The sequence below is a fragment of the Opisthocomus hoazin genome, chromosome 21 (genome assembly GCF_030867145.1).
Source record: "Opisthocomus hoazin isolate bOpiHoa1 chromosome 21, bOpiHoa1.hap1, whole genome shotgun sequence".
In the NCBI taxonomy this organism is placed as follows: domain Eukaryota; kingdom Metazoa; phylum Chordata; class Aves; order Opisthocomiformes; family Opisthocomidae; genus Opisthocomus; species Opisthocomus hoazin.
In genome coordinates this window covers 2201187-2228370 of record NC_134434.1, presented here as the reverse complement: position 1 = coordinate 2228370, position 27184 = coordinate 2201187, and the positions used below count along the sequence as shown (strand labels likewise).

General features: G+C 63.3%; 2 protein-coding genes across 2 annotated transcripts; both read left to right on the top strand.

Moving 5' to 3' along the window:
* The first annotated feature begins 662 nt into the window (after nucleotides 1-662).
* Nucleotides 663-5592, top strand: LOC104337037 (uncharacterized). Its single transcript, XM_075440854.1, has 7 exons — nucleotides 663-743; nucleotides 862-1200; nucleotides 1956-2085; nucleotides 2945-3051; nucleotides 3609-3661; nucleotides 4255-4368; nucleotides 5446-5592. Exons 1-7 carry the CDS (start codon nucleotides 704-706, stop codon nucleotides 5581-5583), a joined length of 921 nt encoding a protein of 306 aa, XP_075296969.1. The 5' UTR covers nucleotides 663-703; the 3' UTR covers nucleotides 5584-5592.
* Nucleotides 5593-11138: 5546 nt separating this feature from the next.
* XYLT2 (xylosyltransferase 2) lies at nucleotides 11139-26169 on the top strand. Its single transcript, XM_075441044.1, has 11 exons — nucleotides 11139-11276; nucleotides 18344-18815; nucleotides 19282-19457; nucleotides 19789-19991; nucleotides 20402-20482; nucleotides 20624-20840; nucleotides 21243-21419; nucleotides 22337-22599; nucleotides 22709-22904; nucleotides 23293-23626; nucleotides 23986-26169. Exons 1-11 carry the CDS (start codon nucleotides 11142-11144, stop codon nucleotides 24306-24308), a joined length of 2577 nt encoding a protein of 858 aa, XP_075297159.1. The 5' UTR covers nucleotides 11139-11141; the 3' UTR covers nucleotides 24309-26169.
* Nucleotides 26170-27184: the final 1015 nt, after the last annotated feature.

Here is a 27184-nt window from a genome sequence, read left to right as displayed (position 1 = left end):
CGCAGCCCCGTCCCCCAGCCTGGCCCCCCCCGCCCGCCCGCGGGAGACCCCCGGTCCCTTCGGCTGCTTCCCGCTGCCGGCGGGGCTGCCGGTGCTGGATCTGCTGGCCGTGACCGCAGCCGCGCTGTCGGGCGGGCTGCGGGGCGGCTGAGCCCCCGCAGGGACCCCCGGCCGCCCCCGCCGCCGCTCCGCCCCGGGACCCCCGGCCCCGCCGGGGAGGAGGGGGGGGGTATCAGCCCCGGGTCCCCGCCGGGGAGGGGGGGGTTGGTGTCAGCCCCGGGACCCCGACGGGGAGGGGAGGGGGGTGTCAGCCCCGGGTCCCCGCCGGCGAGGATGATGGGGGGGGGGTGAGCCCCGGGTCCCCGACGGGGAGGGGGGGGGGGGGTGTCAGCCCCGGGGCCCCGCCGGGGAGGGGGGGGTTGGTGTCAGCCCCGGGACCCCGACGGGGAGGGGGGGGGTGTCAGCCCCGGGTCCCCGCCGGCGAGGATGATGGGGGGGGTGTCAGCCCCAGGTCCCCGACGGGGAGGAGGGGGGGTGTCAGCCCCCGGCCCCGCCGGGCCCCTCCCTCGGCCCCGCGGGCGGGCAGCCCCGGGGCTCCCGCGCTCCGCCCCGACGGGGCGGGCGGTTGTGCGGGGCCGGGCCGGGCCCCGCGGGGAGGGAGCGGGCGCGGCAGGAAGCGGAGCCCCGCCGTCCCGGAGCGGCCATGCAGCTCCTGCCGCTGCTCGCCTGGCTGCTGCTGCCAGGTAAGGCCGGGACGGAGCCCCCGCGCCCCGGAGAGGATCCGGGCGGGGGGGACGGGACCCGACGGGCGGGACGATCGCGGCGGCAGCCCCGTGCCCACGGCTCCGTGTGTCTCCGCAGGCTGCGGGGCGGTGACGGGGCCCGGCAACGTGCGGGGATTCGTGGGGGGGTCCCTCTCGGTGAGCTGCACGTACCGGGCCGGCCATGAGACAAAGCCGAAATTCTGGTGCTCTCTGGGAATACTTGTCACCTGTGCTGATGACATCGTCATCACCTCGGAGCTGCACCCCGAGGTGCAGCAGGGCCGGTTCTCCATCCGGGACAATCGCACACGGCGGATGTTCACGGTGACCATCAAGGACCTGGCCGAGACAGACGAAGGCGTCTACCGCTGCGGGGTGCGAACGGGCAAACTCAGTTTTGACGACAGTGCTGAAGTGGAGGTGCTCGTGTTCCCAGGTCAGTACCTGTGGGTCCCCCGGGTGCAGTGGTGGTGTGTCCCCCCCTCCAAGGTCTGGGAGCTGGGGCTGCAGGGAGGGGTGGCCTGGAGGAGGTGGGTGCCCAGGCGCCGTGGGGCAGCCCTGGACGTGTCACCAGGGCGGCTGCTGTGGCAGATGCCACCTTCACCCATTCCTCATGCCCAGGCCTCACCACAGCCCCTTCTTGGTGCCCCAGGGTCAACCAGTCCCATCACTGGGGTGCACCACCTTGCTCTCCGTGCCCCATTTCCCCCCCTCATCAGATCCTGCTGGCCCTGCCCGTGCTCCCCTTGCCTTATTTTATAACTCCAGGGAGTTCCTCACCCCCTCCCTGTGCCACCCCATTTCCCACGGTGGAGCAGCCAGTGCCTGTGGGCACCAGGCGCTGGGCTTAGGGAATGTCCCTCTCCGTCCCCTCGCCAGGGACCAGCCCCTGCGGCGGGACGCTTGTCTGGGGCTGTTGTGTTGGTGCTGGGCTGGGCACAGGGTGCCCAGAGCCCCTTGCTGCCGGGTGAACTCTGCTGTGTGCGCATCTTGGGGGGACCGGGACTGCGAAAAGCCTCCTGGGCAGGGGATTACAGCCCTCCCACCTCGAGGAGCGTGCTCTGGATGTGGCAGGGGGGACCCAGGGTCTCCTGGTGCGACAGTAAGTGGGTCACTTCTACTTCAAAACCCTCAGCATTTCCCCCTGCGGAGGCAGGAAGACTGACTGAGCCTCTCCTCTTTCTGTTTCAGCTCCTTCTTCCTCCCCCCCGGCACCATCCTACTCCCCGACCACTCGGCACCCGACCACCCAGCACCCGACCACCCAGCACCCCAGTCTCACTAGCTCTGTACCAGTGCTCACACAGACAGCTCCCCAGCGGTAAGCTCTGTGACCGCCATCACCTCTCTCCCACCACGAAGGCTCCAGCCCCCCACCATGAATACCAGCTCCTGCCCGCAGCGGCCACCTCCCTCCATGAGGCCTCTCTGGTGCAGCTGGAGCCCTGCAACCCTCCGGGCTCTTCACACCTCCCTTCAGGATGCAGACCTCCTGCTTTTGCCTTTAGAGGCCAGCGTTCCATCCTCCCAGCCAGCCGCTGCGCGTGGAAAATTATCCCAGCAGCCCTGGTCGCCCTGTCCCAAGGCCCCGTCCGCCTTGCAGCTTCAGCACCGCACAGACGCTCACCGAGCGATAAACGGTTTCTGGCTGCGGCGCTGACGCCGTTTCCTTCCCCAAAGCTGAGAGGGGCCGTTTGCTTGTCGGAAACCAAGTGCCGAGCCGGGCCCCGTTCTGCGTTGTAGTCACGTGGAGGTAATTGAGAAAGCGTGAGGCTAGAGCGGCAGAGCTTCCTCCCTGCTCTTCTGCCTCGTGGAGGTGCTGGAGGAAGCGGGCAGAGCTCAGGCTCTACACAAGGGGTAGCTGGCACACCGAGCTTGCCCAGTCACCCATTACAACAACGTCAACAAATAACGGAGCTAAACCAGAGCAAAATGAGCTGCAGGAACGGATCCGTAAAACAGCGAAGACGCAGCAGCTCCCCGACCCGAGCGCCCGTTTGCTGCCGCCGTTTTCCCTTTGCTTTGCTCCGTGCCCAGCCTGCTCCTGGCCACCCCCGTGCCGGCTGCCCTTCCTCCCGAGGCCAAGCCCCGCGCCCGCTCCCCGCCTGCTCCGTGCTGGCTCCCCCGAGTCTGCTTCCCAGGAGAAGCGCGGGAGCAGAGACTCTTTTTTTTCCTTGCAGCTTGGACACGGTTGAGCACATCCTCACTCCAGGCATCGTCGTGGTTCTTCTTTTGCTGGCAGTTGCTGCTGGCATCTTGATGGCGCTGTCCAGGAAAAGGAAGAAGGGTAAGCGAAGCTGTCGCTGCCCCACACACGCCGTCTCTGCACCGGAGCCAGTCTGCTGCTGTATTTGGTTTTTTCCTCTATATTTCTTCTTTCTCCCCCATTCCCTCCCTGACCCATCCAATTCCTGGATCCGTCACTGGGACCTCCACCAAGGAGGTCTCCTTCCCTCGAGGGTGTGGTGGGACCGTCCCACAGGTCTGTTCGCCTCGGGAGCGGGGAATGGCAGCCCTCGGGATGGGTGCTGCCCGGCACGGCACCCGCTCGAGTTTGTCTGGGCACCATCGGCTGCTCCAGACGCGCTCAGCTGCACAGGCCAGGCTTGCGCTAGGCTTGATGCAAAGTTTAAGGCCACTTAAACTTAAGGGACGGGAGGGGAAGTCACCAGCTGGTAGGTGGGGTCTGGGTTTATTTGAAGAACTGCTCCAGTTCAGGTGGTTGATGGGGCAGTGGGTTCCCTTCCGCTTTACCATGAGATTCACAGTAGCAGGGCAGGTTTTTAATACATGTTTTTTTCCTCTGGTTTCACTCATGTCTAACCATATCTGTGCTTCCTCCAGCCCTCCCCGAAGCAGCTGTGGAGATGGCCAGGACCCGCAGCACGTCGCACGCAGTAAGGCAAACCGCGCGAGGTCTCGGGATGACGCGCTCCGAGGAGGGGGAACCTTCCCCCCTGAGCGAAGGAGCTGCCAGACCCGCTGGCTTTCAGCTGGGTTCCTGGCCTTTGAGGCTGGGAGGGATCCTTCGGGCTCTGTTCACCGACAGAGAGACCCGATCAGGGGTTTCCTGCGATTACTGCAGAATATTCCTGGGAAGCGAATTTAGGATTGAGCTGAGAGGTTTCTCCCCAAGCCCCTCCAAGCAGGGGAGCTGCTTTTTGGGTGAAACAGCCTTGGGACCCGGCAGCAGAGCACACCTGGGGAGGCTGTGGGGCAGCTGAGCTTTGGTCACTGCTTGGAAAGTATTTTCTAATGTTTTCTGCCAGCTTTCAGGGAAGGGCCAGTGTCACTAACGATATTCTCCCTGGGAAATGTTGAGCCAGCCCTTGCTGCAGGTTAAATTCTCCCGCAGCCGTCTCGGCTCTCATCAGGAGAGGGCTGGGAGATGTTCCCATCCCGGCGGGCTGCGGGCAGGGAGTGCAGGCAGGGGCTGCAGGCAGGGGAGCAGCAGCAGGTTCCGAGCCCATCCCTCTCCTTTGCCCGTCAGGGATCGGACGCCTTGGTCTACGCGGACATCAGGCACCCCGGGCGCAGAGCCGAGGCTTCCCGCTGCGTGGCCAACACCGCGGCCGAATACATGGAGGTGAAGTGGAGAGATAAGGTAGGAGAGGGCAAAGCAGCGCCGAGCTCGAGGCGGTGGGTGGAAAGCTGGGCTGGGTGGGTGACGGCGTGGGCAGCGGGGTGGGTTGGTGGGCGCGGGGGGGCTGCAAATGACCCTGGGTAATGCGGGTGCCCTCTCTAGGGCTGCTCCTGGGTGCGTAAAGCAGCCGAGAGACGTTCCAGTATCACAGAATCACAGAATCACAGAATCACAGAATAGTAGGGGTTGGAAGGGACCTCTGTGGGTCACCCAGTCCAACCCCCCTGCCGAAGCAGGGTCACCCAGAGCAGGCTGCACAGGATCTTGTCCAGGCGGGTCTTGAATATCTCCAGAGAAGGAGACTCCACAGCCTCCCTGGGCAGCCTGGGCCAGGGCTCCGTCACCCTCAGAGGGAAGAAGTTCTTCCTCATCTTCAGCTGGAACTTCCTGTGCCTCAGTTTGTGCCCATTGCCCCTTGTCCTGTCACTGGGCACCACTGAAAAGAGCTTGGCCCCATCCTCCTGACACCCACCCTTCAGATATTTGTAGGCATTTATAAGGTCCCCTCGCAGCCTTCTCTTCTTCAGGCTGAACAAGCCCAGTTCCCTCAACCTCTCCTCGTAGGAGAGATGCTCCAGTCCCCTCCTCATCCTCGTAGCCCTCCGCTGGACTCTCTCCAGTAGCTCTTCATCTTTCTTGAACTGGGGAGCCCAGAACTGGACACAGTACTCCAGATGAGGCCTCACCAGGGCAGTGTAGAGGGGAAGGAGAACCTCCCTCGTCCTGCTGGCCACACTCTTCTTGATGCACCCCAGGATCCCATTGGCTTTCTTGGCAGCCAGGGCACACTGCTGGCTCATGGTTAACCTGTCGTCCACCAGGACACCCAGGTCCCTCTCCGCAGAGCTGCTCTCCAGCAGGTCCACCCCAAGCCTGTACTGGTGCATGAGGTTGTTCCTCCCCAGGTGCAGGACCCTGCACTTGCCCTTGTTGAACCTCATCAGGTTCCTCTCTGCCCAGCTTTTCCAGCCAGTAGACGGTGCTGGCCTGGAGCAACCCCACAAAGGGTGTTTTTTGTTTATCCCTGTCCTTTCCTAGCATTTGGAAGGGGAAAAAGAGGCCACACGTGCTGGCGTGCAGAAGTCCGTGCCGGAGCAGCAGGAGATCTATGCCAACGTGCCGTCAGCCCCCCGGCCCACAGAAGAGCCCCACAGCAGCACAGTGCAGGGGGTGTGAGCCGGCCCCCGGCCCCGCGGGCTGCTCCTGCTGCCGGCCGCGCCAGCGGGACGTGCACGGAAGGTCGGGATGGCTTTCTGCTCGGGAGGGAGCTGGCTTGGCACGGAGCTGCTGCTCTGGTAGGCTCAGACATCTCCTCAGAGCAACCTGGAAAAGGACGAGGCTGAGCAGGAGGAGCGGAGTGGGACGAGGATGAAATCATCCCTCTGCGTTTGAAGACCTTGTCTAATTACTACCACTACGACCTACACCCACTACAGCCATGGTGCTGGGAGTAAAAACCTGCTCCTTGCGTTGGGGTAGCCCAGGCCAGAGAGCGTCCAGGCCGGGTGTGGAAGGGCCGGGCAGTGGGAGGCGAGGGTGGGCTGGGGGTTGCGGGTGGCTGCCTGGCTCCCTGCACCCAGCGCCCACCCCGCTTGCCCCGTTTGGCTGCGTTATTCGCGTGGGCTGGAGCTCCCCAGCCCGCTGGTCACCTCGGACTGACTGTTTTAATGCCGATGCCAGGCAGAGCTGGCAGCTCCCGGGAAGCAGGACAGCGAGAAATGTCATACCCAAACGCATTTGTTATGTCTGTGACAGCGTCCAGATGTCAGCAAATCCAGGGACAGCACCTGAGAATCGGGTAGAATCTGGCGCCGTGTTTGGCTGTATTTGCGTGGCGGTTTTGCACCTCACTGCAGGGTTTATTGCAGTGTCACCCCACAAGCGGGTCTGGCCCCTCGCTGGTGCCCAGCCGGACTCCAGCAGCGTGGGAACTCAGATCTTCAAGGGCAAGGACTCTGCTGCTCCAGCGCAAACCCCCATCTTGTCCTTCCTCTTCCCCAGCCTCGCCGCCGGCTGCCGCGGCACCGCTCCCCCCGGGACGTCCCACGGGGCCGCGCTTTGGGCACGCTCGTGCCCCCCCAGAGCCGTCCTCCGTGCACGTTGGCTCTGCTCCTGCCCGGCACCGGGCAATTCATCCGTCGTGACAACGCTCTCCCCCGAAAACCAGATCAGGGGGTGGGCATCTACTTGTGGGGCTGAGTCGAGTGTGTTTCAGGGGCTCATTCGGAGAGAATTCGTTAATTTTGTTCACTGCTGCAAAGCTTTGTTTCGGTATTTTTGTGATTATTTTATTCGAGAAGCCACCTGGAGCATCCCTGCTCTGCCAAAACCAAAGGCAGCTGCAAATAAATGTCTGTGGTACGCCAGCTGCGGTGACTGCTGCAGGTTGTCCCCGTAGCGGGTTGCATTTCTGTGTAAGCGAAATCCCTCCGGTTCGGTCAGGAGCTGAACGCAGACGGGGAGCAAACAGCGACGGCACAGACCAAGCATCGCTGCGATGTGTGACGAAAACCTGCATCCAGCCAGATTCCAGCCATTGCTGGGAAAAAAGGGAAAGCAAACCCCTCCGCACCCACACAGACAAACTTCTGCCGCAAATTTCACGTGGAACAGGGGAAAAAAACCAGAAAAATCCCATATTGCTCCTCCTGCTCCAACTCTTAGTACTGGAGATAATAACAGTCCTCTCTGAAGGAGTCAGGAGGAGGAATCAGTTGGATTTTTTTAGGTAACCGAGTCCCACTGTGCCATATCTGGAGGTAGTTTTCACGCTTTAAAAAAGGAACTAAATCATTTTCTTAAATTAAAGCCCTCGCCGCAGCGCGAAGGCAGAAATAGCCACCGGCTGCGTGATGGGGCTGTGCGGGGGGGCGGAGGGGGTGGGATTCTCGTGGTGTGCAAAGCTGGGGCGTTCAGCAGTATCTTCTGCAACAGCCGTTTTGGGCACCAAAGCTTTCATATCTGAAGACTTTGAAGCTTTCTCGGGTAATTTTAACAGCATAAGAAATTTGCCTTTTCTCCAGCGTTAGTGGTGGTTTCGAGCAGCTGCCTGGAAGACAGAAATAACGCCTGGCAGGTGAAACCTCCACGCTTTCGGCGCTGGAAGTGCTGACTCCCGACGGAAACAAGGCTGGGAGCAGAAATCCTGAGCTCTTCCACGCACGTGGTCCCACACAAGCAGTTTTTTTGCCTGGAGAGCCGGGTTTTCCCTTGCCCTGGGAAGCTGGGTGCTGTAGCTGCGCGCGGCCGGGCCGGTTTCAGGGGCAGGGATGCCGATTTACACCGTGCAGCCAGCTCTGCCCTACCATCACGATGTCCAAGCCTCGGCTGCGGGAGTCGGCCGAAAGTGGGGGTGTCCTATCCCGGTGCAGAAGCCTTCCTGTAACTCGCCCCTTCCTGAATGGCAACGTGGATTTTCCTGGAAGCACCCAGAACTACTTCTCCACCACCTGCTCCAGAGAGATGCCAGCCCTGGGCGGCTGCTTCTGGGGATCTGCAAGGCAGAGCCTGGGCGAGGAGGGACAGCAGGAGGGGGACTGGATGCAGGAAGGTCCACAGCAGGACAGATGTATTTTAGAAATTAATTTTCAGAGCCAGGCTCAGTTTCTAGTGCCACTGCGTGCACCCAGCCGTGAAGGAAACCGGGGAGTTGGGCACAGCCAGGCAGGGATGCTCCCTGATGTCCACCTTGTCCCACACAGCCCAGCTCCCTTCTGCACCTTCCCTCCATCGCACCTGCACCTCACGTAGGGAGCCCCTGCGACCCGTTCGGTGTGAAGGGCACGACTTCTGGAACACATTTGCACTCGATAAGAAAACTCGCCGGTACCCAGGGGTGCTCAGCAGCAGAGCCTTCCCCCGGCCAGGGAGGGAAGGCAGAGAGTCGGAAGCAACAACCAAGCCTTGCTGGGGAGAAAACTGGTTCCTGGGCAAATGGGGAGCCCGTGTGAAGCTGGGGGAGAGACAAACCCCAGCAGGACAGAGCTAGGAGAGCTCCTGCTGCCTGGCTTGTTAATGAATTACTGCAGCCCCCAATTAGCACATAGTGAGAGATGAGTGGATAGGATGATCCCAGGAGAGAAGGAGCTTTTCCACTCCTGCCGCAGCAAGATTTTAAGGAAGGGGAGACCATCAGAGCAGCGAAGCACGGAATCCTCACTGAGAAGATGGGGTGCTGCTGCCAAGCCTGATTTTATGCCCCCCCTCAGCAGCAGGAGAGCAAACGAGGCAGAGCCCCAGGGCTACAAATCCCTGGGCAGCCGGGCTGGGGCAGTGGGGAAGCCTTGGCTCCCTGAGCGGGTGGTGAGTGGCTCTCCTTGGGCTCTCCTTGGGCTCTCCTTGGGCTCTGGTTTAAGTTTGAACATGGGGTGAAAGGAGCAGAGGGCTGTGCAGGTAGCAGAGCCCGTGCTGGGGCTGGGGTGTGCTTGTTGCTGCCTGGGGGTTTTCTAAGGAAGCTGTGCAATAACAGAGTTTAAATAATTCATGTAATATTCAGTTTAGGCCATGATCTGGTAGGAAGCTGAGTGTTCTGTGAGTGGCAGGTCTAATGCAGGGGAGGGGGGTTATCTGGGGGGTGCTGGGTGGGGTCACATGCTTTACCCCCCTCCACCACGAACTAGGGGTGCACCCAGCTTCCTGCTCCCGCCTGTCCGGGGAGGAGTGCGGGATTTGGGGGGCACCTCCATCTTTCCTTGGAGCTCTTCCCTCCTCTCCATCAGCAAGCCCACTGCCGGAGGCTCCCCCTTCCCCAGGGACGTGTGCCGGGCAGGTACCCTGGCTAAGCAGGGCTGCGAGGGAGCACGGCTCTCGATTTTGAAGATGAGGGGTTTTTTTTTTCCCTTTTTCCTGACAGGCCGTGCATTTTCTGGCTTAAGCCTCAGCGTGCGTTGGTCAGAGCTCTGTGAGGGAGCGGTGCTGGGGCAGAGCGGTGGCTGTGGAGGCTCCGGGCCCCAGCACCGCAGCCTGCCCAGGGACGGGGTACCCGAGGCCACCTCCGAAGCAGGCTGACCATCTGTCATCCGCAGGGAGGTCCCACGTGTGCGTGCGGTGAGCCTTTCCCCACCGGCGTGGAGACGCTGAGGCAGCCCTAAAGCTCTTGGTCTTTACGGGCATGGACCAAATCGCTCCCATCCAAGGAGAATCAGAGAATCATAGAATGGTTTGGGTTGGAAGGGACCTTAAAGATCATCTGGTTCCAACCCCCTGCCATGAGCAGGGACATCTCCCACCAGCCCAGGGTGCTCAGAGCTCCATCCAACCTGGCCTTGAGCACTGCCAGGGAGGGGGCAGCCACAGCTTCTCTGGGCAACCTGGGCCAGGGCCTCACCACCCTCATGGTGAAGAATTTCTTCCTAATATCCAATCTAAATCTGCCCTCTTTTAGTTTAAAGCCGTTGTCCCTTGTCCTGTCACTCCACACCCTTGTAAAATGCCCCTCTCCATCCTTCCTGTTGGCCCCTTCAGGCACTGGCAGTTGCTCTAAGGTCACCCCAGAGCCTTCTCTTCAGGCTGAGCAGCCCCAACTCCCTCAGCCTGTCCTCGTAGGAGAGGTGCTCCAGCCCTCGGATCATCTCCGTGTCCCTCCTCTGGACCCGCTCCAACACATCCACGTCCTGGAGAAGCCCCCTCGGAGCTCCGCAGGCTGCTCGAAGCCCCCCCGCAGCCCAGGGAGCCCCTCTTCCTCGAGCCCCTTCCCCTTCCAACCCTCCTGAGGCCGCGGCGCTCGCTCCACTCCCCGGCTCTGCAGAACCTGCCCGGGAAGCTCAGGGGTCACGGAGCTCCCGGGGCTGCCATCGCCCCCCGGGCACCGCTTCTTACCCCCCCTGCTGAAATACCCCCCCCAGGCACCGCTTTTTACCCCCCCCCCGCTGAAATACCCCCCCCCGGGCACCGCTTTTTACCCCCCCCGCTGAAATACCCCCCCGGGCACCGCTTCTTACCCCACCCTGCTGAAATACCCCCCCCAGGCACCGCTGCTTACCCCCCCCCTGCTGAAATACCCCCCCCCGGGCACCGCTTCTTACCCCCCCCGCTGAAATACCCCCCCCCCGGGCACCGCTTCTTACCCCCCCCTGCTGAAATACCCTCCCCCCCCGTAGCTTTTACAGCGGGGGGAAGGCAGGGGTGCAGGTGGGGGTGCTGGGGGGGCTCTGCCCTGGACCCCGGAGTCCTTTCCGGGGGGGTACCCGGAGGTCTGCTCGCTGCGCGTGCCCCGAAAGGGTGACCAAATACGGCGCGGTGCACACGAACACGCATGCTCGCACACGCACATGTGCACACGCACACAAGCACACTCGGATGTGTACATGCACGCACATGTGCACACGCACGCCTCGGTGCACACTCACACGCACACTCACACACACTCCCGCACACACACCTCGGTGCACACGCGTGCACACCCCCCTCATTGCACACACACATGCACACTCACATGCACTCACTCACGCACACCTCAGTGCACACGCACACAAATGTGCACACGCACACACTCACGCACACGCACTCACGCTCACACTCGCACTCACACACAGACACACGCACACTCGCACTCACACTCGCGCACACACTCGCGCTCACACTCACGCACCCGCCCTCGCTCCTCGCCGCGCACGAACGCCCTCCCCCGCCCCCGCCGGTGCCCCCCGCGGCCCCGCCCCTTCCCCCGCGGCCCCGCCCGCGGCCCCGCCCCCGGCGGCGCGTGCGCGCGGGCGGCGCGCGGCGGGCCCGTGACGATGGTGGCCGGCGGGCGGGCGCGGACGCTGGCGCGGCGGTACCGGCTGGCGCTGGCCACGGCCCTCGCCATCCTCCTGCTGCAGGGCCTCGTCCTCTGGAGCTCCGCCGGCCTCGAAGAGGAGGGCCCGGCCGAGGTGCGCCGCGGGGAGGCCCGGCCGCCGGCGCGGGGCCTGCGGGGGGGGGGACGCGGGCGCTGAGGGGGCTGCGGGGGGGCGGTGCGTGCTGGGGGGGGCTCCTGGGGTGGGGGGGACAGCGCCTGGGGGTGGCGTGTCCCCGTGCTCTGGGGCTGGGGGCTGTGCACCCCCCCCCCCCCACACACACACCGGGGGGGGCTCTGTGGGGCTGGCGAGGCCCCGTCCCCGGGCGGGGTCCCTGGGGGGGGCGGGGGTCCCGCAGGCCCCGGGCCGCCTGTGAGGGGGGGTCCTGCTGCAGCACCGCGGGGTCTCCGCCCCGGGGCTGTGTGCCCGGGTCTGGCGTCGGGTGGGGAGGTGGGGGCTCACCGGGGGGCCGTGGCTTGGGGGTGTCGTGGGAAGGCCCCAGCCCCGGGGGGGGAACTGGGGGGGCTGGGGAGAGCGCGCCCAGCAGCGCGGGGGGGTTCGGGGGGCAGGGCTGTCCCTGTGAAGTGCGGGGTACGGGGCCCTTTGCGGCCGCCCGCTGTCTCTGTACCACCACGCTCCGCCGAGGAGAAAGGCCGAGGTGTCTCCAGTGGGGAAGCTGAGGCACGGGGTTTGCCCAAGGTCAGGCACGGAGCTGGTGTCGAGGAGGACCCAGGCTTCTGGAGAACCCTGCTGCCACCTGCAAACCGGGCTCTTCACCTCTGGGTTGCCTGTTTGAGTGTATTTATTTGCTGTGAGCTGCCTGGGCCGTGGCCAGGCCCGCTGCGCTGGGGTCGACCGGTTTCTCCGAGAGAGTTGGGGGAGACCTGAGAGTCCCTGTGTGGGCTTCCTGGGCAAATGTCCGGGTGGCACTGGAGCCCCTCAGGCAGGACCCTCGTGCTCAGGGGCCCTAGAGACGCTCCACCGGCTGCTGACAAGCCCCAGGGTGAGGGTGAAGCTGCGTATGGTGGGGAAGGGACAGCGTGTGGCAGAGCTGCGTGGGGACAGGCGCGGGGTGAGCAGCGTAGCTGTGCCGGAACAAAGCCGGTGGCCGTGAGGTGAGAGGTGGGGAGCTCTGGAGGGGTGAGAGCTTCTCCTCCGCGTCTTGGGGTGCCTCCCTGGTGTGGAGGGTGGACCCCCTGGTCAGCAGGTCTTTTCACAGGGCTAGAGAGTGAGAGCAAAGAGGTGAGAAGGTGAAGTGCGCAGCCCCTTGCAGGAGCGAATGCCTCTAAGGCAACCACTCACTCAGCAGATGAGTTCCCAGCCCCAGGCCTCCTCTCGGGACGCTGAGAACAGTCGTGAGCACCCTCGTGTGCTGCCGTATGTCCACCACCAAAACAGAACCAGGGAAGAGATGCGGCAAGGAGCGGGGACCGGGAGCTGCCTGTGATCCAGAGGCACTGGGAGCGTGAGAGCAGGCGGATCTGGCAGGCAGGGGTGCCCAACTGCCCCTTTCGCGTGACCTTGGTCAAACCACTTCACCTGTCCCAGCTTCTCCTTTGCTCTCTGCACCATCCCTCACCGCTCGTCAGCTTTTCTCTTCTCTTGCCCTGCGTGGCCTCAGTCCTCGCCTGTTTTCCCCAGGTCTCTTCCCAAAACTGAGCTGGGAAGCTGACAGGTTTGACCATGAGTCCCCTTTGCCTGGAGAGGGGATGGTTCATCACCAGCAGCCTTGACTCCAAGGCTTGGGATTGGACAAGCCTCTTTGGAAGAGACAAGAACCATCCTGAACTTTACGGACAGCCCAAACCCATCAGCAAGCTTGGAAAAGTCCAATTAACCTTCATTTCTTATAAAATGGCAAAGCTTTTGATTTCTGTGCCCTCCTGCAGCTTCTGATTTTGGCCAGACCTGGAGGAGCCGCTGTTCCCCAGGGGCACTTCTGGTAAAGCCGGAGGAACCGTCCCCGGAGAGCCTGGCCTTGCAGGCATGGAGGGATTTGGGGAACCTTGAGATCTCTTAATTGCCAGCGTAAATGGCTCCTTCCCACTAATGGACATAGCTCTAACCCGGCTCATCCCCACCACGCACGGGCTGTGACTTGCTGTGTGGAGCAGAAATGAGACTCGAGTCCTGCAAACGCCGTGGAGCATCTGGAGTCGGGCGAGGTGTTAGTACTGTGTCCAGTTCTGGGCTCCCCAGTTCAAGAAAGATGAGGAGCTACTGGAGAGAGTCCAGCGGAGGGCTACGAGGATGAGGAGGGGACTGGAGCATCTCCCCTACGAGGAGAGGCTGAGGAGCTGGGCTTGTTCAGCCTGAAGAAGAGAAGGCTGCGAGGGGACCTTATAAATGCCTACAAATATCTGAAGGGTGGGGGTCAGGAGGATGGGGCCAAGCTCTTTTCAGTGGTGCCCAGTGACAGGACAAGGGGCAACGGGCACAAACTGAAGCAGAGGAAGCTCCAGCTGAACCCGAGGAAGAACTTCTTCCCTCTGAGGGTGCCGGAGCCCTGGCCCAGGCTGCCCAGGGAGGCTGCGGAGTCTCCTTCTCTGGAGATATTCCAGACCCGCCTGGACAAGGTCCTGTGCAGCCTGCTGTAGGTGACCCTGCTTCAGCAGGAGGGTTGGACTAGATGACCCACAGAGGTCCGTTCCAACCCCTACTATTCTGTGATTCTGAGGTCCCCTTCCCTGCCAGACCAGCCCCTGCAGCCGGGGCACCTGCAGCGCTCGGGCTGACGGCTGCCTGCGTGTTCCCAAAAGGGCTGCTCTGATCTCTGCTGCTGGCAGCCCCCTGCTCTGTCCTGCTCGGTTCTTCAGAGCCTGCTGGTTTCCTTTTCTTCCCTTCATAGGGGAGGGCAGGGCTTCCCCTGCTTGGCAGGCTCCATCCCTGGCAGTTCCCTGCTGTGAGCTGAGCAGAGGCTGAGGGAGGATCTTTGCCCTTCGCCGGAGCAGGTTCTAAGCCCATCTCGCACCAGCAGCACCGACCGCTCGCTGCCCTGTAATGGGCTTCAGCCACACCAGAGCCACCAGCCCAGCCCTCCTGGAGAAGGCCGTGCTGCTTGGAGAGTGTCACAGTGGGACTTGATGATCTTGGAGGTCTTCTCCAACCTTAATGATTCTATGATTCTATTCCACTTCCCTCTGCAAGGCCCAGGTCAGGGTCCTGCTGGCTCCCTTTACTCACCAAACAGATGCTTTGTGGCGTGTGGACCAGCAGAGGTTGGGTCAGTCTCCATCCACCCAGGTCAGCACCGAGCTTCCTCCCTCCAGGAAGCCAGGTTGTCTTGTTCCACCGGGATCAAACACCACAACCCCTGTCCGGACTGACAGACAGGACAGGAAATTCCCAGCAGTTCCTAGCCCTTTGCTGACAACACCCCTGCGACGCTGCAAGCCTGTCTGCACGCAGAGGTGGGAGCCCGAGGGACCAGAGCGATCCCGCCTCCGTCCTGGTGACACCGACGGCTCCCGAGCGAGCGCAGGAGCTTCCTGGAGCGCTTGGTCTGCAGTGGAGCTGGCGCCAGGAGAACGCAAACCGCAGTGTCCTCGTGGGCGAAGAAGACCTGTCACTTGGCAGAAGTGTTTCAGCCCAGCCACGTCTCTTCTCCCACTGTGTCTCCTATCTTCCTCCTTCCAGGCAGGAGGTGGCACCTCTCTGGGGCCTCGGTGTGGCTGTCCTCGACGTGCTGCGGCCTCTAGAGGAGCTTCCTACGAGACATCTTTTCTTCCTGCTTTGCTGAGATTCCTCGATTATTATTTTTCCCCCTAAAGAGCTTGTTTTTAGGGGGCTGTCTCCAGCCATTTTAATTGTGAGGCTGCTGCAACTGGCAATCAAGCATCTGGATTCCTCTGGGGACTTGGGAACATCTCGGTGCTGGTTGTGCCTGGTGAGCGCTCATATGTGGCAGACACCAGCGTCAACGGACTGGAGGGGGAATCCTGCAGGACACCAGATGCTGTTAGCCCTGCTCCTCGCAATAGCAGGCAGCTTGGAGACGTCGTCGCAGCCAGATCTGTGCTGGGGATGGGGTGCCCCGCAGCTCTGGGGACAGTGGTGTCACATCAGGGGGCAGGAGAACCGATCTCTGGCTGTTGTCATCTGTCCGTGTCGGGAGAGGGATGGGGAGCCTCGCCAGAAGTCCCACGCACAGGTCTTAAATACAGCAGAGCAACGTGGCCGGGTGGTTCCCTGCCAGGCTGGGGTGGAGGCATCGCTCTGCTGTGCTGCAGTAATTAGAAGCCATCGAGTTCGTTAGCTGGCAGCTCCGGAAAGGCTGGCGATGCTTCTAACGACTTCCCTCCTGGGGAAGGCAGCCGGGTGCGCCTGCGAGCTGGGAACTGGGCTCCTTCCAGGAGTACGAGCGGGAATGTGACCGAGGGTGGGCATCGTGCGGGGGCCGTCCCCGGAGCCAGGCGTGCTGGGGAGCGGGGCCGAGCCCGCGGAAGGGACTGGCTCCTCGCTTGTCACCCCCTGACTCCCCTCTGCTGTGATGCTCGGAGGAGAGGACAGGTTTATAGCTCTCGAGCAGAGGGTCCTGCGTGGTGACTAATGAACGGCCCCCCCGCCTGTCTGGGCGCAGCGGGGCTCGGCCGACCCGCGCCGACGCCAGCCCCTGGCAAGCTAAGCGCTGGCTTGGCCCCTTCCTGGGTAGCCATGGCTTGCAGGCTGTGCCACCGCTGCGTGGGTGGTTTGGGGGCACCGGAGAGGGTAGATCTTGCCAGATGCTTTCCAGCCTTTGTACGGTGTGGTGTCTCCTGGCCGTGACCTTCCCAGCAGTGGGGCTTGTGCAGGGGGCTGATTCTGATTTCTGCGGAGAGGGACCTGGGTGTCCTGGTGGACGACAGGGTGACCATGAGCCAGCAGTGTGCCCTGGCTGCCAAGAAAGCCAATGGGATCCTGGGGTGCATCAAGAAGAGTGTGGCCAGCAGGACGAGGGAGGTTCTCCTTCCCCTCTACACTGCCCTGGTGAGGCCTCATCTGGAGTACTGTGTCCAGTTCTGGGTTCCCCAGTTCAAGAAAGATGAGGAGCTACTGGAGAGAGTCCAGCGGAGGGCTACGAGGATGGTGAGGGGACTGGAGCATCTCCCCTACGAGGAGAGGCTGAGGGAGCTGGGCTTGTTCAGCCTGGAGAAGAGAAGGCTGAGAGGGGACCTAATAAGTGCTTATAAATATCTGCAGGGTGGGTGTCAGGAGGATGGGGCCAAGCTCTTTTCAGTGGTGCCCAGTGACAGGACAAGGGGCAATGGGCACAAACTGAGGCACAGGAAGTTCCGTCTGAACAGGAGGAAGAACTTCTTCCCTCTGAGGGTGACGGAGCCCTGGCCCAGGCTGCCCAGGGAGGTGGTGGAGTCTCCTTCTCTGGAGATATTCCAGCCCCACCTGGACAAGGTCCTGTGCAGCCTGCTCTGGGTGACCCTGCTTTGGCAGGGGGGTTGGACTGGGTGACCCACAGAGGTCCCTTCTGACCCCTACTATTCTGTGATTCTGTGATTTCTGTGATTCTGTGATTCGGTCCCGCTGTCCTTGCGAGGCGTCTGCCCGTCCTCAGAAGACGCCGCTGCCCAGGAATCGCCCCCGATGCGCTCGCTGCCTCCCGCGGTGCCCGGTGCCCGGGCGGGCAGGGTTTTGAGGGCGGTGTGGGATAGCCCCGGGAGGCCTGGCTGGAGCGGGCAGCTGCTGCGCTGCCCGCTGGGAGCACCTGCGGTGGGCTGGGGGCATACGGCCCCGCGGGCACCACGCGCCGGGAAAGGGCTTTCCTCCGAGCGTGGCTGTCGCAGGCATCCAGACTTCAGCTCTGCTCTCCCCAAGGCTGACTCGGTTCTGCTCGTCGGCCAGGCTGGCAGAGGTAACGAAGCGTAATTAACTGCTCCCTTCACACATCCGCTTGGCTCGGCGGGAGGGTTCGTTAAAGGGATTTCTAGAGAAGCTGGCGATCGCAGCGACTGCTGCAGCCCAGGAAGGAAGTGCAGGCAGGACCCAGTTCAGTGCCTCTCCAGTGCTTTTAGCCCCAGGGAGCGCAGCTGCGGCCGCCTGGGACCCCGGCACCCGGACGGGTGTGCTGGGCTTGGGCTCACGGCGTGGTCGTGGCAGGGAGGAGCTGGTGCGTTTGCCTCCCGGTGAAATAACCACCGCCAGCAGAGCAGCCCTGTGCTCGGCCCCGCTGTCCCAGGGTGCCCCTGCCCACGCAGGACCCCGGAGGGTGGCTGGCACAGACGCAACCACCCTTGGCCAGTTAGTCTTGTGGCAAGAGAGCAGGACCTCTGAGGGGGGTGATTCTGCCCCTTTACTCCACTCTCCTGAGACCCCACCTGGAGTCCTGCGTCCGGCTCTGGAGCCCCCAACATCAGAAGGACATGGATGTGTTGGAGTGGGTCCAGAGGGAGGGACACGGAGATGATCAGAGGGCTGGAGTACTCTCCTACGAGGACAGGCTGAGGGAGTTGGGGCTGCTCAGCCTGGAGAAGAGAAGGCTGTGGGATGACCTTAGAGCAACTGCCAGTACCTGAAGGGGCCTACAGGAAGCATGGAGAGGGGCATTTTACAAGGGTGTGGAGTGACAGGACAAGGGACAACGGCTTTAAACTAAAAGAGGGCAGATTTAGCTTAGATATTAGGAAGAAATTCTTCCCCATGAGGGTGGTGAGGCCCTGGCCCAGGCTGCCCAGAGAAGCTGTGGCTGCCCCCTCCCTGGCAGTGCTCAAGGCCAGGTTGGATGGAGCTCTGAGCAACCTGGTCTGGTGGAAGATGTCCCTGCTCATGGCAGGGGGTTGGAACCAGATGAGCTTTAAGGTCCCTTCCGACCCAAACCATGCTGTGATTCTGTGACCTTCCCTGTGCATCTGGGGTGCTGTGATGATGGGATCTGCAAATCGAGGTCTCCCTTGCTGGCATGTGGGGGGCTCTCCCTACGAGGGGGGCATGGGACCATACAGGGAGTTGCTGTGGGGTCTCAAGTGGCAGCGGGGCAGTGAAATGTCCTGTGCTGCACAGTGGCTGCTCCTGGAGAGCCTGCTGTTGTGTAGCACTGAGCGACACGGGGACTGGGAGCATGGAGCTCTGGGAGCAGGGATGCTCCGAGCAGCGTGTTGGCAGAACTGGGGGGGAAGCAGGCCCAAGGTAACGCTGTCTGTCCTCTGTGCTGCCTCCACCTGGAACTTCTGCAGGAGCGGCAGAAAAAAGCCAGGTTGCCCGAGAGCAGCGACGGCTCCAAGGACTCGGACAGCTCTGCCGGGCGCCGGGGCAGCGCCAGCCGGAAGCACGGGCGATGGCGGGGACGGCCGGACAGCCCCGGGGCGATGGCGTCCAAGGTCGTGAGAGCCGTCACGGCCAGACACAAACCCGGGAGGAGGCTGCCGGCGGCACCGGACTCTTCCAGCCGGAGGAACCTGACGGAGCCGCATGGGGAGGCCCAGCTGGCCGTCTTCCAGCAGGGCGACACGGGCAGCGTGGAGGGGGCTCCCCAGCCCACCGAGAACAGCTTCACCCCCAAGTGTGAAATCACGGGCAAGGACGCCCTCTCGGCGCTGGCTCGGGCCAGCAGCAAGCAGTGCCAACAGGAGATCGCCAACGCGGTGTGTCTGCACCGGGCCGGCAGCCTCATGCCCCAGTCTGTGCCTCGCCACTGCCAGCTCTCGGGTGAGTCCTGCTGGGCATCGGGAATATCCCAGCCAGGCGCGTGGCCACCTTCCTGATGTCACCAAACCGTCCCGCCTGGCGAAAAGCAGCCTTGATCCGTCACTGATTCCCAGATTACCGCTGTCTCTGTAATCCAATCAAAGCTGTGCCAGCCTCCTTAAACTGGGCTGTTCGTCCCGACTCGCGGTGCCTGCAGAGGTCAGGGCCAGACCAAGCTGCATCCTCTGCTTTGAGGGGCCAGAGAGCGACCCCCCCCCTTCTCCAACGTGGCCCAGTCAATTTAACACGAGGGGCTCCATGTGCTGCCGTGCCCTGGCGCTTCAGCGTGACGGGATTTGCTGAGGCTGAGCTCTTTGCTGCTGTCCCCTGCTTTTTTCGGGTCTCCCTGGTTTATCAGAGCTGCGGGTGTTGGGGCGGTGGGTGCCAAGGCCGGGGGCGGCTGACAGCCCTCTCCCTCCCTGCGCAGGCAAGGTGAGCCCCGTCATCCAGTGGGACGAGAGCCGGCTGCAGCAGGCACCCCCCAGCAAGCCTGTGCGCATCGCCTACATGCTGGTTGTGCACGGCAGGGCCGTTCGCCAGCTGAAACGGCTCGTCAAGGCCGTGTACCACCAGCAGCACTTCTTCTACATCCACGTCGACAAGGTGTGCGGGGGGGACGAGGGGAAGGGGGATGCTGACAGTGCCTGGATCCGTCACCGGGGTGGGGCAGCGAGCTGGGGTGCGGGTGGGCGGTGGGTGGAGGAGGTGGCGGGGTAGGGTTTGTCCTTGTGGCCAGTGGAGCTGTGACCATCCCACTCCTGTTTGTGCAACCCCAGAGAAGCGGGATCTGTCCCCCCTGCCCAGAGCAATCTTATCTTTGCTGCTCTCCTCGCTGCGGAGGCTGCCGTAAGGGCTGAGCCCAGGCTGGCAGCAAGGAGGGCAGGGCCCCGGGAGGACGAGCTCCCCGCTGACCGTGAGCTGTGTTCCCCGGCAGCGCTCCAACTACCTCCATCGCGAGGCGGTGGAGCTGGCCCGGCACTACCCCAACATCCGCGTGACGCCCTGGCGCATGGTGACCATCTGGGGAGGGGCCAGCCTGCTGAAGATGTACCTGCGTAGCATGAAGGACCTGCTGGAACTGGCCGAGTGGCCGTGGGACTTTTTCATCAACCTGAGCGCCACTGACTACCCCACGAGGTGAGGACCTTGCTGGGGCAGGGGAGGAGGACGGAGGCATTCGGGCTGTGTGATGCTGCAGCAGCCTTGGGAGGAGCAGGGACCTGAGGGAAGATGGGGTTGGAGATTGCACCCACGTGCTGGTGATGATGCTCCAGGGCCAGGCTGGTCCCATCTCTGCAGAGGAGCCCAGCTGGTACCTCAGAGGCTGTTTTTTCCTGCGGTCTGGGTGTTGCAGGCAAACATGAGTGTGAGGCGCCAGATGGCAGAGAGGCCACCACCTCTGTGTCTCCCCAGCGATGGGGCCAGGGTTTGAGTCAGCGCTCCCCAGGCAGCTTTAGGCTCCTTGTGTCTGATGGCTGGGACAGCATGAATGTTTACTGGGCTGCTTTACCCCAGGGGCCATTAATGCTTTCTAATTTGCACCGCAGGACCAACGAGGAGCTGGTGATGTTCCTCTCCAAATACCGAGATAAGAACTTCCTGAAGTCTCACGGCCGAGACAACGCCAGGTAATCCCAGCTGGAGGAACAGAAAAAGGAGGGATTTCAGAAAAGAACTGAAACAGCTGGGGTAGGGGGATGCTCTGGCTGCAGCCGCACCCAGCAAAGTGGGTGACACCCCTAACCCCTCCTCCTCGTCCCCGTGCCCAGGTTTATCAAGAAGCAGGGCCTGGACCGCCTGTTCCACGAGTGTGACTCCCACATGTGGCGGCTGGGCGAGCGCCGCATCCCCGAGGGCATCGTGGTGGACGGGGGCTCCGACTGGTTCTCGCTGACGCGCAGCTTCGTGGAGTACGTGGTCTACGCCGAGGACCAGCTGGTGTCCCAGCTGCGCCAGTTCTACACCTACACGCTCCTGCCAGCCGAGGTGGGTGCTGGCGGCAGGGCACGGGCTGTGTTTTCTTCCCACTGTGCTTAACATCGCTGTCCCCCTCCATCCCTGCCCCGAGTAGCGGCGAAGGGTGTGGATGGTTCTGCTGGGGCAGCTTTGTGCCTCCCCTTCATCCAGTGTGAAAGAGAGGAGAGGGGAGCAGAGAGGCCAAGGGTCGTGTTTATATCCAGCCCTGCTTTAGGTCCAGATGCCCCTCTGGGCTGGGCAGGAGCAGATATGGACACACAGCCTGGTCCCCGCACTGGGAACGGGGATGGGTTTCTGCTCAGCACTGTCGAGGCCTGTCCTCTTCCCTCTGTGAGTGAGGGGTGGGGGGGTCTCCTTTAACCGGCCGTCCTCCATCCCCACTGGGTCTCCTGTCCCTTCTCTGCCACGCAGTCCTTCTTCCACACGGTCCTGGAGAACAGTCACGCCTGCGAGACGCTGGTCGATAACAACCTCCGAGTGACCAACTGGAACCGGAAGCTGGGCTGTAAGTGCCAATACAAACACATAGTCGACTGGTGCGGGTGCTCCCCAAATGACTTCAAACCCCAGGACTTCCTCCGGCTACAGGTGAAAAAGCTCCTCCTTTCTCATCCTGCTCTCTCCCCTGCTCCCCGTCTCTCTGCCCTGGGTGCGGTGCCAGCCGCCGTGCGCGCCCGCGTGAGCCTCCCCGCGAGGGACGGCAGCGGGGCTGGCTCCCAGTTCCGGCGTCTGCAGGCGCTGGGGCAGCGGGATTACACGGGCTGTTCCTCCCGGCAGCCGGGCTTTTCCTCGCAGTGCTGCTCCTCTTCCCAGACCTCTCCCATTTTCCTGCTGTTTCCCTGCAGATCTGTTCCTTTCCTTGGGCAAACACCTTTTCGGTAACGCCGCTCCAGAGTGCTGTCCTCTTTGGCAGGACAAAACGCCTTCTGGTGACCTGTCCTCCATGCTCTCAGTGCCTAGGGACGTAGATTGAACAAGGGAGGTTTGGGGGAGGTACACCCACCCTGAAAAGAGACGTTAGCAGGATTTTTGAGAAGTCCTGGGCTCACGTAGCGCGGGGCCCTGATCCTGCAAGCTGTGCCGTGCGGCCAGGCCTCGTGCAGGGCTCTGCAGGGTGGGGGCCCGGCTGAGTGCAGAGATTGCAGCGAAGGAGCTGGATGACACGTGGCTGCTTGGGAGCGCGGGAAGGCGGAGGCAGTGGGAGAGATGGGAACCCATCTGCATTACCAGTAACCGCACAGTATGCTCCCACTGATCCTACCCCAGAGACTGGCTCTGCTTCGCTGCTCCTTAGCCTGTGCCATCAAAGGGGGCAGGATGGATCCCAGAACGTTTCTTCCCAGTCTGTCTCTCTCCCAGCTGCCCCGCTGAGGTGGGAGGGCAGAGCGGGTGCAGCCAACGCCGACAGAAATACAGAATCACAGAATCACAGAATAGTAGGGGTTGGAAGGGACCTCTGTGGGTCATCTAGTCCAACCCCCCTGCCGAACCTTGTGCTTTTCCAGCAACTCTCCAGACCCACCTTCTTCGCCCGCAAGTTTGAGTCGACAGTGAATCAGGAGGTGCTGGAGATCTTGGACACGCACCTCTACGGCAGCTACCCCCCCAACACGCCAGCCCTGAAGGCGTACTGGGAGAACGTCTACGACCGCGTCGACGGGCTCAGCGGCCTCAGCGACATCACCCTCACCTTCTACACGGCCTTCTCCAGGCTGGGGCTCCGCAAAGCCGCGTCCGCGCCGGCAGCGAAGGCCGACAAGCTCTGCAGGTGGGGTATTCGCTGCAGGCTCGAGCCGGGCGCCGAGTGGTGGCCTGCAGCTCGTGCTGGGAGGACGCTGACGCTCAGGCGTGGAATCTCCGTCTGTCTCTCTCTCCAGGTTTGAGCCCCGGGGCTTCCCGTCGAGTGTGCACTTATATTTCTATGATGACCGTTTCCAAGGTTACCTGGTGATGCAGGAAGTGCAGAATTTGGCAACTGGGCAGGCAGAATCCCTGGAGGTGTGGATGATGCCCCAAGGAGCTCTGAAGCTGGCGGGTCATGGAGGGCAGGCAAACCGCTTACAAAACCTTGAGGTAAACGCGGAAAGTTTCCCTCACAGCGCCTGCTTCCCTCCCCGGCTTCCCCACGCCGCGCTGCCCTTCCTCCTCTGCTCCACCTGCACGCTGCGGGGACGGAGGACACACCTCTGTCCAGGAGCTTGGCTTCTGTGCGGGGTGGGGAGAAGGCCTGAAGCGGATCTTTCAGGGGAAAGCTGAGGCTGTGGTGCCTCGCAGCTGCAGGGGCCATCACGCACAGCTGGATTGGCAGTGGAATGGTGCAGGCAGGCAGGAGAGCCATGGAGGGTGGGATATGCATTGCTTTGGGCTCCAGAGCTTGTGCCTTCTCTGGACTGGGGAGGTGGAACACAGAACCTGAGCTGATAGCGTCTCCGTGCCCAGCTCATGCCTCCCATCCCTGCAGGTGGGCACAGAGTGGGACCCCAAGGAAAGGCTCTTCCGCAATTTTGGAGGCTTGATGGGGCCTTTCGACGAGCCTGTGGCCATGCAGAAGTGGTCACGGGGCCCCAACCTGACGGCCACGGTGGTGTGGATCGACCCCACCTACGTCATCGCCGCCTCCTACGACATCACGGTGGATGCCGAGGCAGAGTTCACCCAGTACAAGCCCCCCCTCAATCGGCCCCTGCGCCCCGGTGTCTGGACCATCCGCCTCCTCCAGTTTTGGGAGCCCCTCGGGGAGAACCAGTTCCTGGTGGTGCCCCAGACCTTCAACCGCAAGCAGCCTCTCAGGAAAGGTGAGGAGGATGCTCTGGAGGCTGGGGCTGCATGGTGGGGGTGGTCTCCCTGCGGGCGGTCCGAGGCGTCTGCTGCCTGATGGCCTCTCTGGGCTGTTGCTGAGGACAAGGCAGGAGCCATCCTTCCCACTGGTGTCCCCTTTCCTACGTGAGTCCTCAAACCAGCCCCGTGGGCAGCTGTGGCAACCTCTTTGTAGGTCAGATCCATCCCCGAGTCCTGCAGCAGCACCTTTCTCCTCGGGCGGGGGTTGCGAAGGGCTGGGGTGCTGCGCCCCGCTGGGAGGGTGGCAGTGGGAAGGGCAGGGTGCCGGGACGTGGCCACGCTGCTGATCTCCCTTCTCTCTCCCTGTCCTGCCCAGATGACAGCAACTGGCTGCACGGTGGCCCCCCCCGCAACGAGTACATGGAGCAGAGCTTCCAGGGCCTGGGGGGGATCCTCAGCCTGCCGCACCCCGAGGCGGCGGAGGAGGACGCGGGGCGGAAGGCGCAGCTGACGGGCAAGGCGCTGGAGGACTGGGCGGACGCGGCCATCGGCGCCTTCTGGTCCGTGGCAGACGTCTGCGTGGGCAGCCCCTCCGCCTGCGCCTCGCTGGAGACCTGCAGCAAGACCTCCTGGAGCTCCCTCTCCCCGGACCCCAAATCGGAACTGGGGCCCGTCAAACCCGACGGGCGGCTGAGGTAGCAGGAGCAGCCGGGGACGGCCTTGGGAGCGAGGAGCATCCCCCGTCACTGGCGGGGGGGTCTCCGGACTGCGTCACCCCGTGCGGTCTGCACCGTAGTCACTCGAGGAAGAGTGGGTTCCACCCCCTCGGTGGGGGAAAACCTCCTGTGGGGTGTTTTGGCTGGGGGGTGGGGGGGTGTGAGGTCCAGCTTCCCCACCTCCCCCAGGAACGGGCGCTTGCTGGCCGGGGAGAGCGTGCCGGGGCGGCCGGCGCTGCGGGGTCACGGCCGGCGCTGGCGGCTGGGAACAGCGGTGGGTTTGTTACTGGAAGCTTGGGGAGGGGCGATGGGAGAGGGAGGCCGGCGGGTGGGCAGGCTCTGGACCAGCTCAGCACCCTGCCCTCCCTGCCTGGCCCGGGCTGGAGCTCTGCAGGGTCAGGCCCTGTGCTGCTGGCTGCCCCCACAAGGGCTGGCGAGGGACCCTGGGGACAGCCGGGAGCAGGAAGGGTCGAAGCCTGTCGTGCGCACCGAGCTGCGGCTGGCCCAGGGCTTGCATCTCATCCCCTCCACCCCAGCCCTTTAGTTTGTATTTTTTATAAACATATATAGAGAGAAATATATATGATGCAAAGTGCAATAGAGACGAGACCCCGCGTTGGCCGGGAAGTCCTTGCGTCTCCATCTCCCCTCAGACTGTAACATACCTTGTTCTGTGGGGTGTCCTGGCGCTACAGGACAGGGTGCTGGGTTGTTTACGTGGTTTTTTTTTGTTATTAGTATTGTTATTATTGTTTTATCGCTGTTTCCCCATTTCCTGCTGGGGAGCTGCACCCCGCCGCCCGTCGGGCAGGCTCGGTTGCGGGGTGCTGCCCGCGCTCCGAGGCAGCCGCCCGCCTGTGCCAAACGTTTGGAGCTGCCGCTCCGCGCCGCGCGATGGCAGGCGGGGGGAGCTGGCTTCGTGGTTCAAGGCCAACAAGCTGCTGCAGACGCCGTCGCCTCCGTCTCCGCTTCGTCCCCTGCCGAAATGCCACCCGCGGCGCTGGCGGCGTGCTGCCGGTGAGACCGCAGCTCGCCGGGCCGGAGAGCTGCCCCGTGCCGCCGCCCCAGGCCCAGCCTTTTCTCCTGGGTCAGCAGAAGCTCTTGGGATCTGCTGTGCTCCCCTGGCCAAAAAGCAAAGAGGCGAAATGAGGACTGGCCGGGTCCATCCGCTCTCCGCTGAGTCTGCTTCCTCCTCCTCCCGAGGGAAGAGACGCTGATGCCCCCAGGGAAGGGGTGCAGCAGAGCAGCTCCTTCCCCGCCGTCCTCCCGGGCTTGGGGACCACCCGCCACCGTCCTGTCACGAACACCGGCGCCGTGTGGAGAAGTCTGGGTTTGGTTTTCACCCCGGGAAGTCCCGTCACGTCTCGCCTGCAGCCTGGGGAGCCGCGTTGCCCCCCAGCCTGGGGCCGAGGAGCTGCTGGGGACCACCTGGAGACCACCTGGAGACCGCGCAGCCCAGCGGGACCTGGTGGCTCACGGCTTGGCCTGTCGGGTTTTGCTCTCTCCAAAGATCTGTGCCATCCTTCACCTTCCTCTGGCTTCCCCGCCAGGCACGCTCACGTTCCCAGTCTCCCCAGTTGAAGGATGCTGGTGCTGCCAGAGGTAGGGTTGTGGGACAGGCTCCTCCTCGCGCTGAAAGGGGACAGAGACCTTGGCGTGCGAGGGCAAGGTACCTGCTGGGACCCCAGCAGCCCCGCTCCTGCGCCCGCTCCCTCGCAGGGTGCTCCGGGGCTGGGGAGGGACGCGGGGGAAGATGCCAAAACTCGATGTGTCGGAGTTTAATTTAATGTAAAATTGTCTTAAATATGCAACATCGCCATAAAATATACATATCTATATCTCTACTGTGCGGCCTGTCGGGGTTTTTGTTGTGGAGGGGGCCAGGGGAGCTGCTGGGTGTCCGAACGGCTTCCGGGGGGGACTTTGCCTGCAGCTGCCACCCTGGTGAGGGTGCGGGTGCGTGGGGTGGGGGTGGTTGGACCCGGGTGGTTGGGTTTTCTCGGCCCGCGGCTGCGGGGTGAGGGCTCGGGGGCGCGCCCGGCGCCGGCCCCGACAGCAGGTGCCCCGCGGGTACTGCGTGATCCCATTAACTCAGCCTTTACACGTTAATTAGCTAATGACCGGGCACCTCCCGGGTGTCTGCGGGGCTGGGAGCATCCCGGGCATCCCGCCCAGGATCGGGCCCGCGGTCGGCCCCGCCCCGCCGCGTCGCCACGGCAACCGCCGGCTTCGCGTTCCGTCCCGCGAACGTAGCCAGTCCCGCCGGTGGCCAATGGGGGCAGGCGGGGGCAGCGTGGCAGCCAATAGGCGGCCGGGAGGGGCGGGGACGGGCGCACGGCGCGGCCGCGCCGTGCGCCCGTCCCCGCCCCTCCCGGCCGCCCGGGGCGGGGGCTCCCGGTGACCGGGGGGATGGCGAACCCCAGCGCGGCCATGGACGGCAACGTCCTGGCCATCGTCATCGCCGCGAGTGAGTGGCGGGGAAGGGCCCCGGGCTGCCAGGCTGGGTGGGAAGCCGGAGAACCGGCACCGTGCCGAGGTGCCGAACGGGAACCGGGAGGGTGTTGAAGGGGGGGCTCGGTCCCGGGGGGGGGTCCGGGGCTGAGCCGCTCCCTGGTGTTGTCCCTGGTGTCGTAGGGGAGGGAGATGTTGGGGGCAATGGGGTTTTCGGCTTCCTCGGGGCCGGGCAGCGGGCAAAACCGGCTCCCGCGGGGTTTTTCCAAGCCGCTCTTTGCCGAGGCACCGGGAGGGGGGAGGCGGGCAGGGAGGCCCACCGGGCCGCCGGCTCACCTCGCCTCGCCTCCCTTCCCCCGCCAGCGGTGTCCACCTCCGTCTTCATCGTGGCCATCCTCATCCTCCTGC

What these genes read in the sequence shown, in the direction of transcription:
- XYLT2 (XM_075441044.1), top strand. Translation starts at nt 11,142, where the DNA reads ATGGTGGCCGGCGGGCGGGCGCGGACGCTGGCGCGGCGGTACCGGCTG. An exon ending in CACGGCCGAGACAACGCCAG is followed by an intron (nt 20,483 to 20,623) that starts GTAATCCCAGCT and finishes CCCCGTGCCCAG; the next exon opens with GTTTATCAAGAAGCAGGGCC. An exon ending in ACCGCTTACAAAACCTTGAG is followed by an intron (nt 22,905 to 23,292) that starts GTAAACGCGGAA and finishes CCATCCCTGCAG; the next exon opens with GTGGGCACAGAGTGGGACCC.
- LOC104337037 (XM_075440854.1), top strand. Translation starts at nt 704, where the DNA reads ATGCAGCTCCTGCCGCTGCTCGCCTGGCTGCTGCTGCCAG. An exon ending in ACACAGACAGCTCCCCAGCG is followed by an intron (nt 2,086 to 2,944) that starts GTAAGCTCTGTG and finishes TTTTCCTTGCAG; the next exon opens with CTTGGACACGGTTGAGCACA. An exon ending in GTCCAGGAAAAGGAAGAAGG is followed by an intron (nt 3,052 to 3,608) that starts GTAAGCGAAGCT and finishes TGCTTCCTCCAG; the next exon opens with CCCTCCCCGAAGCAGCTGTG.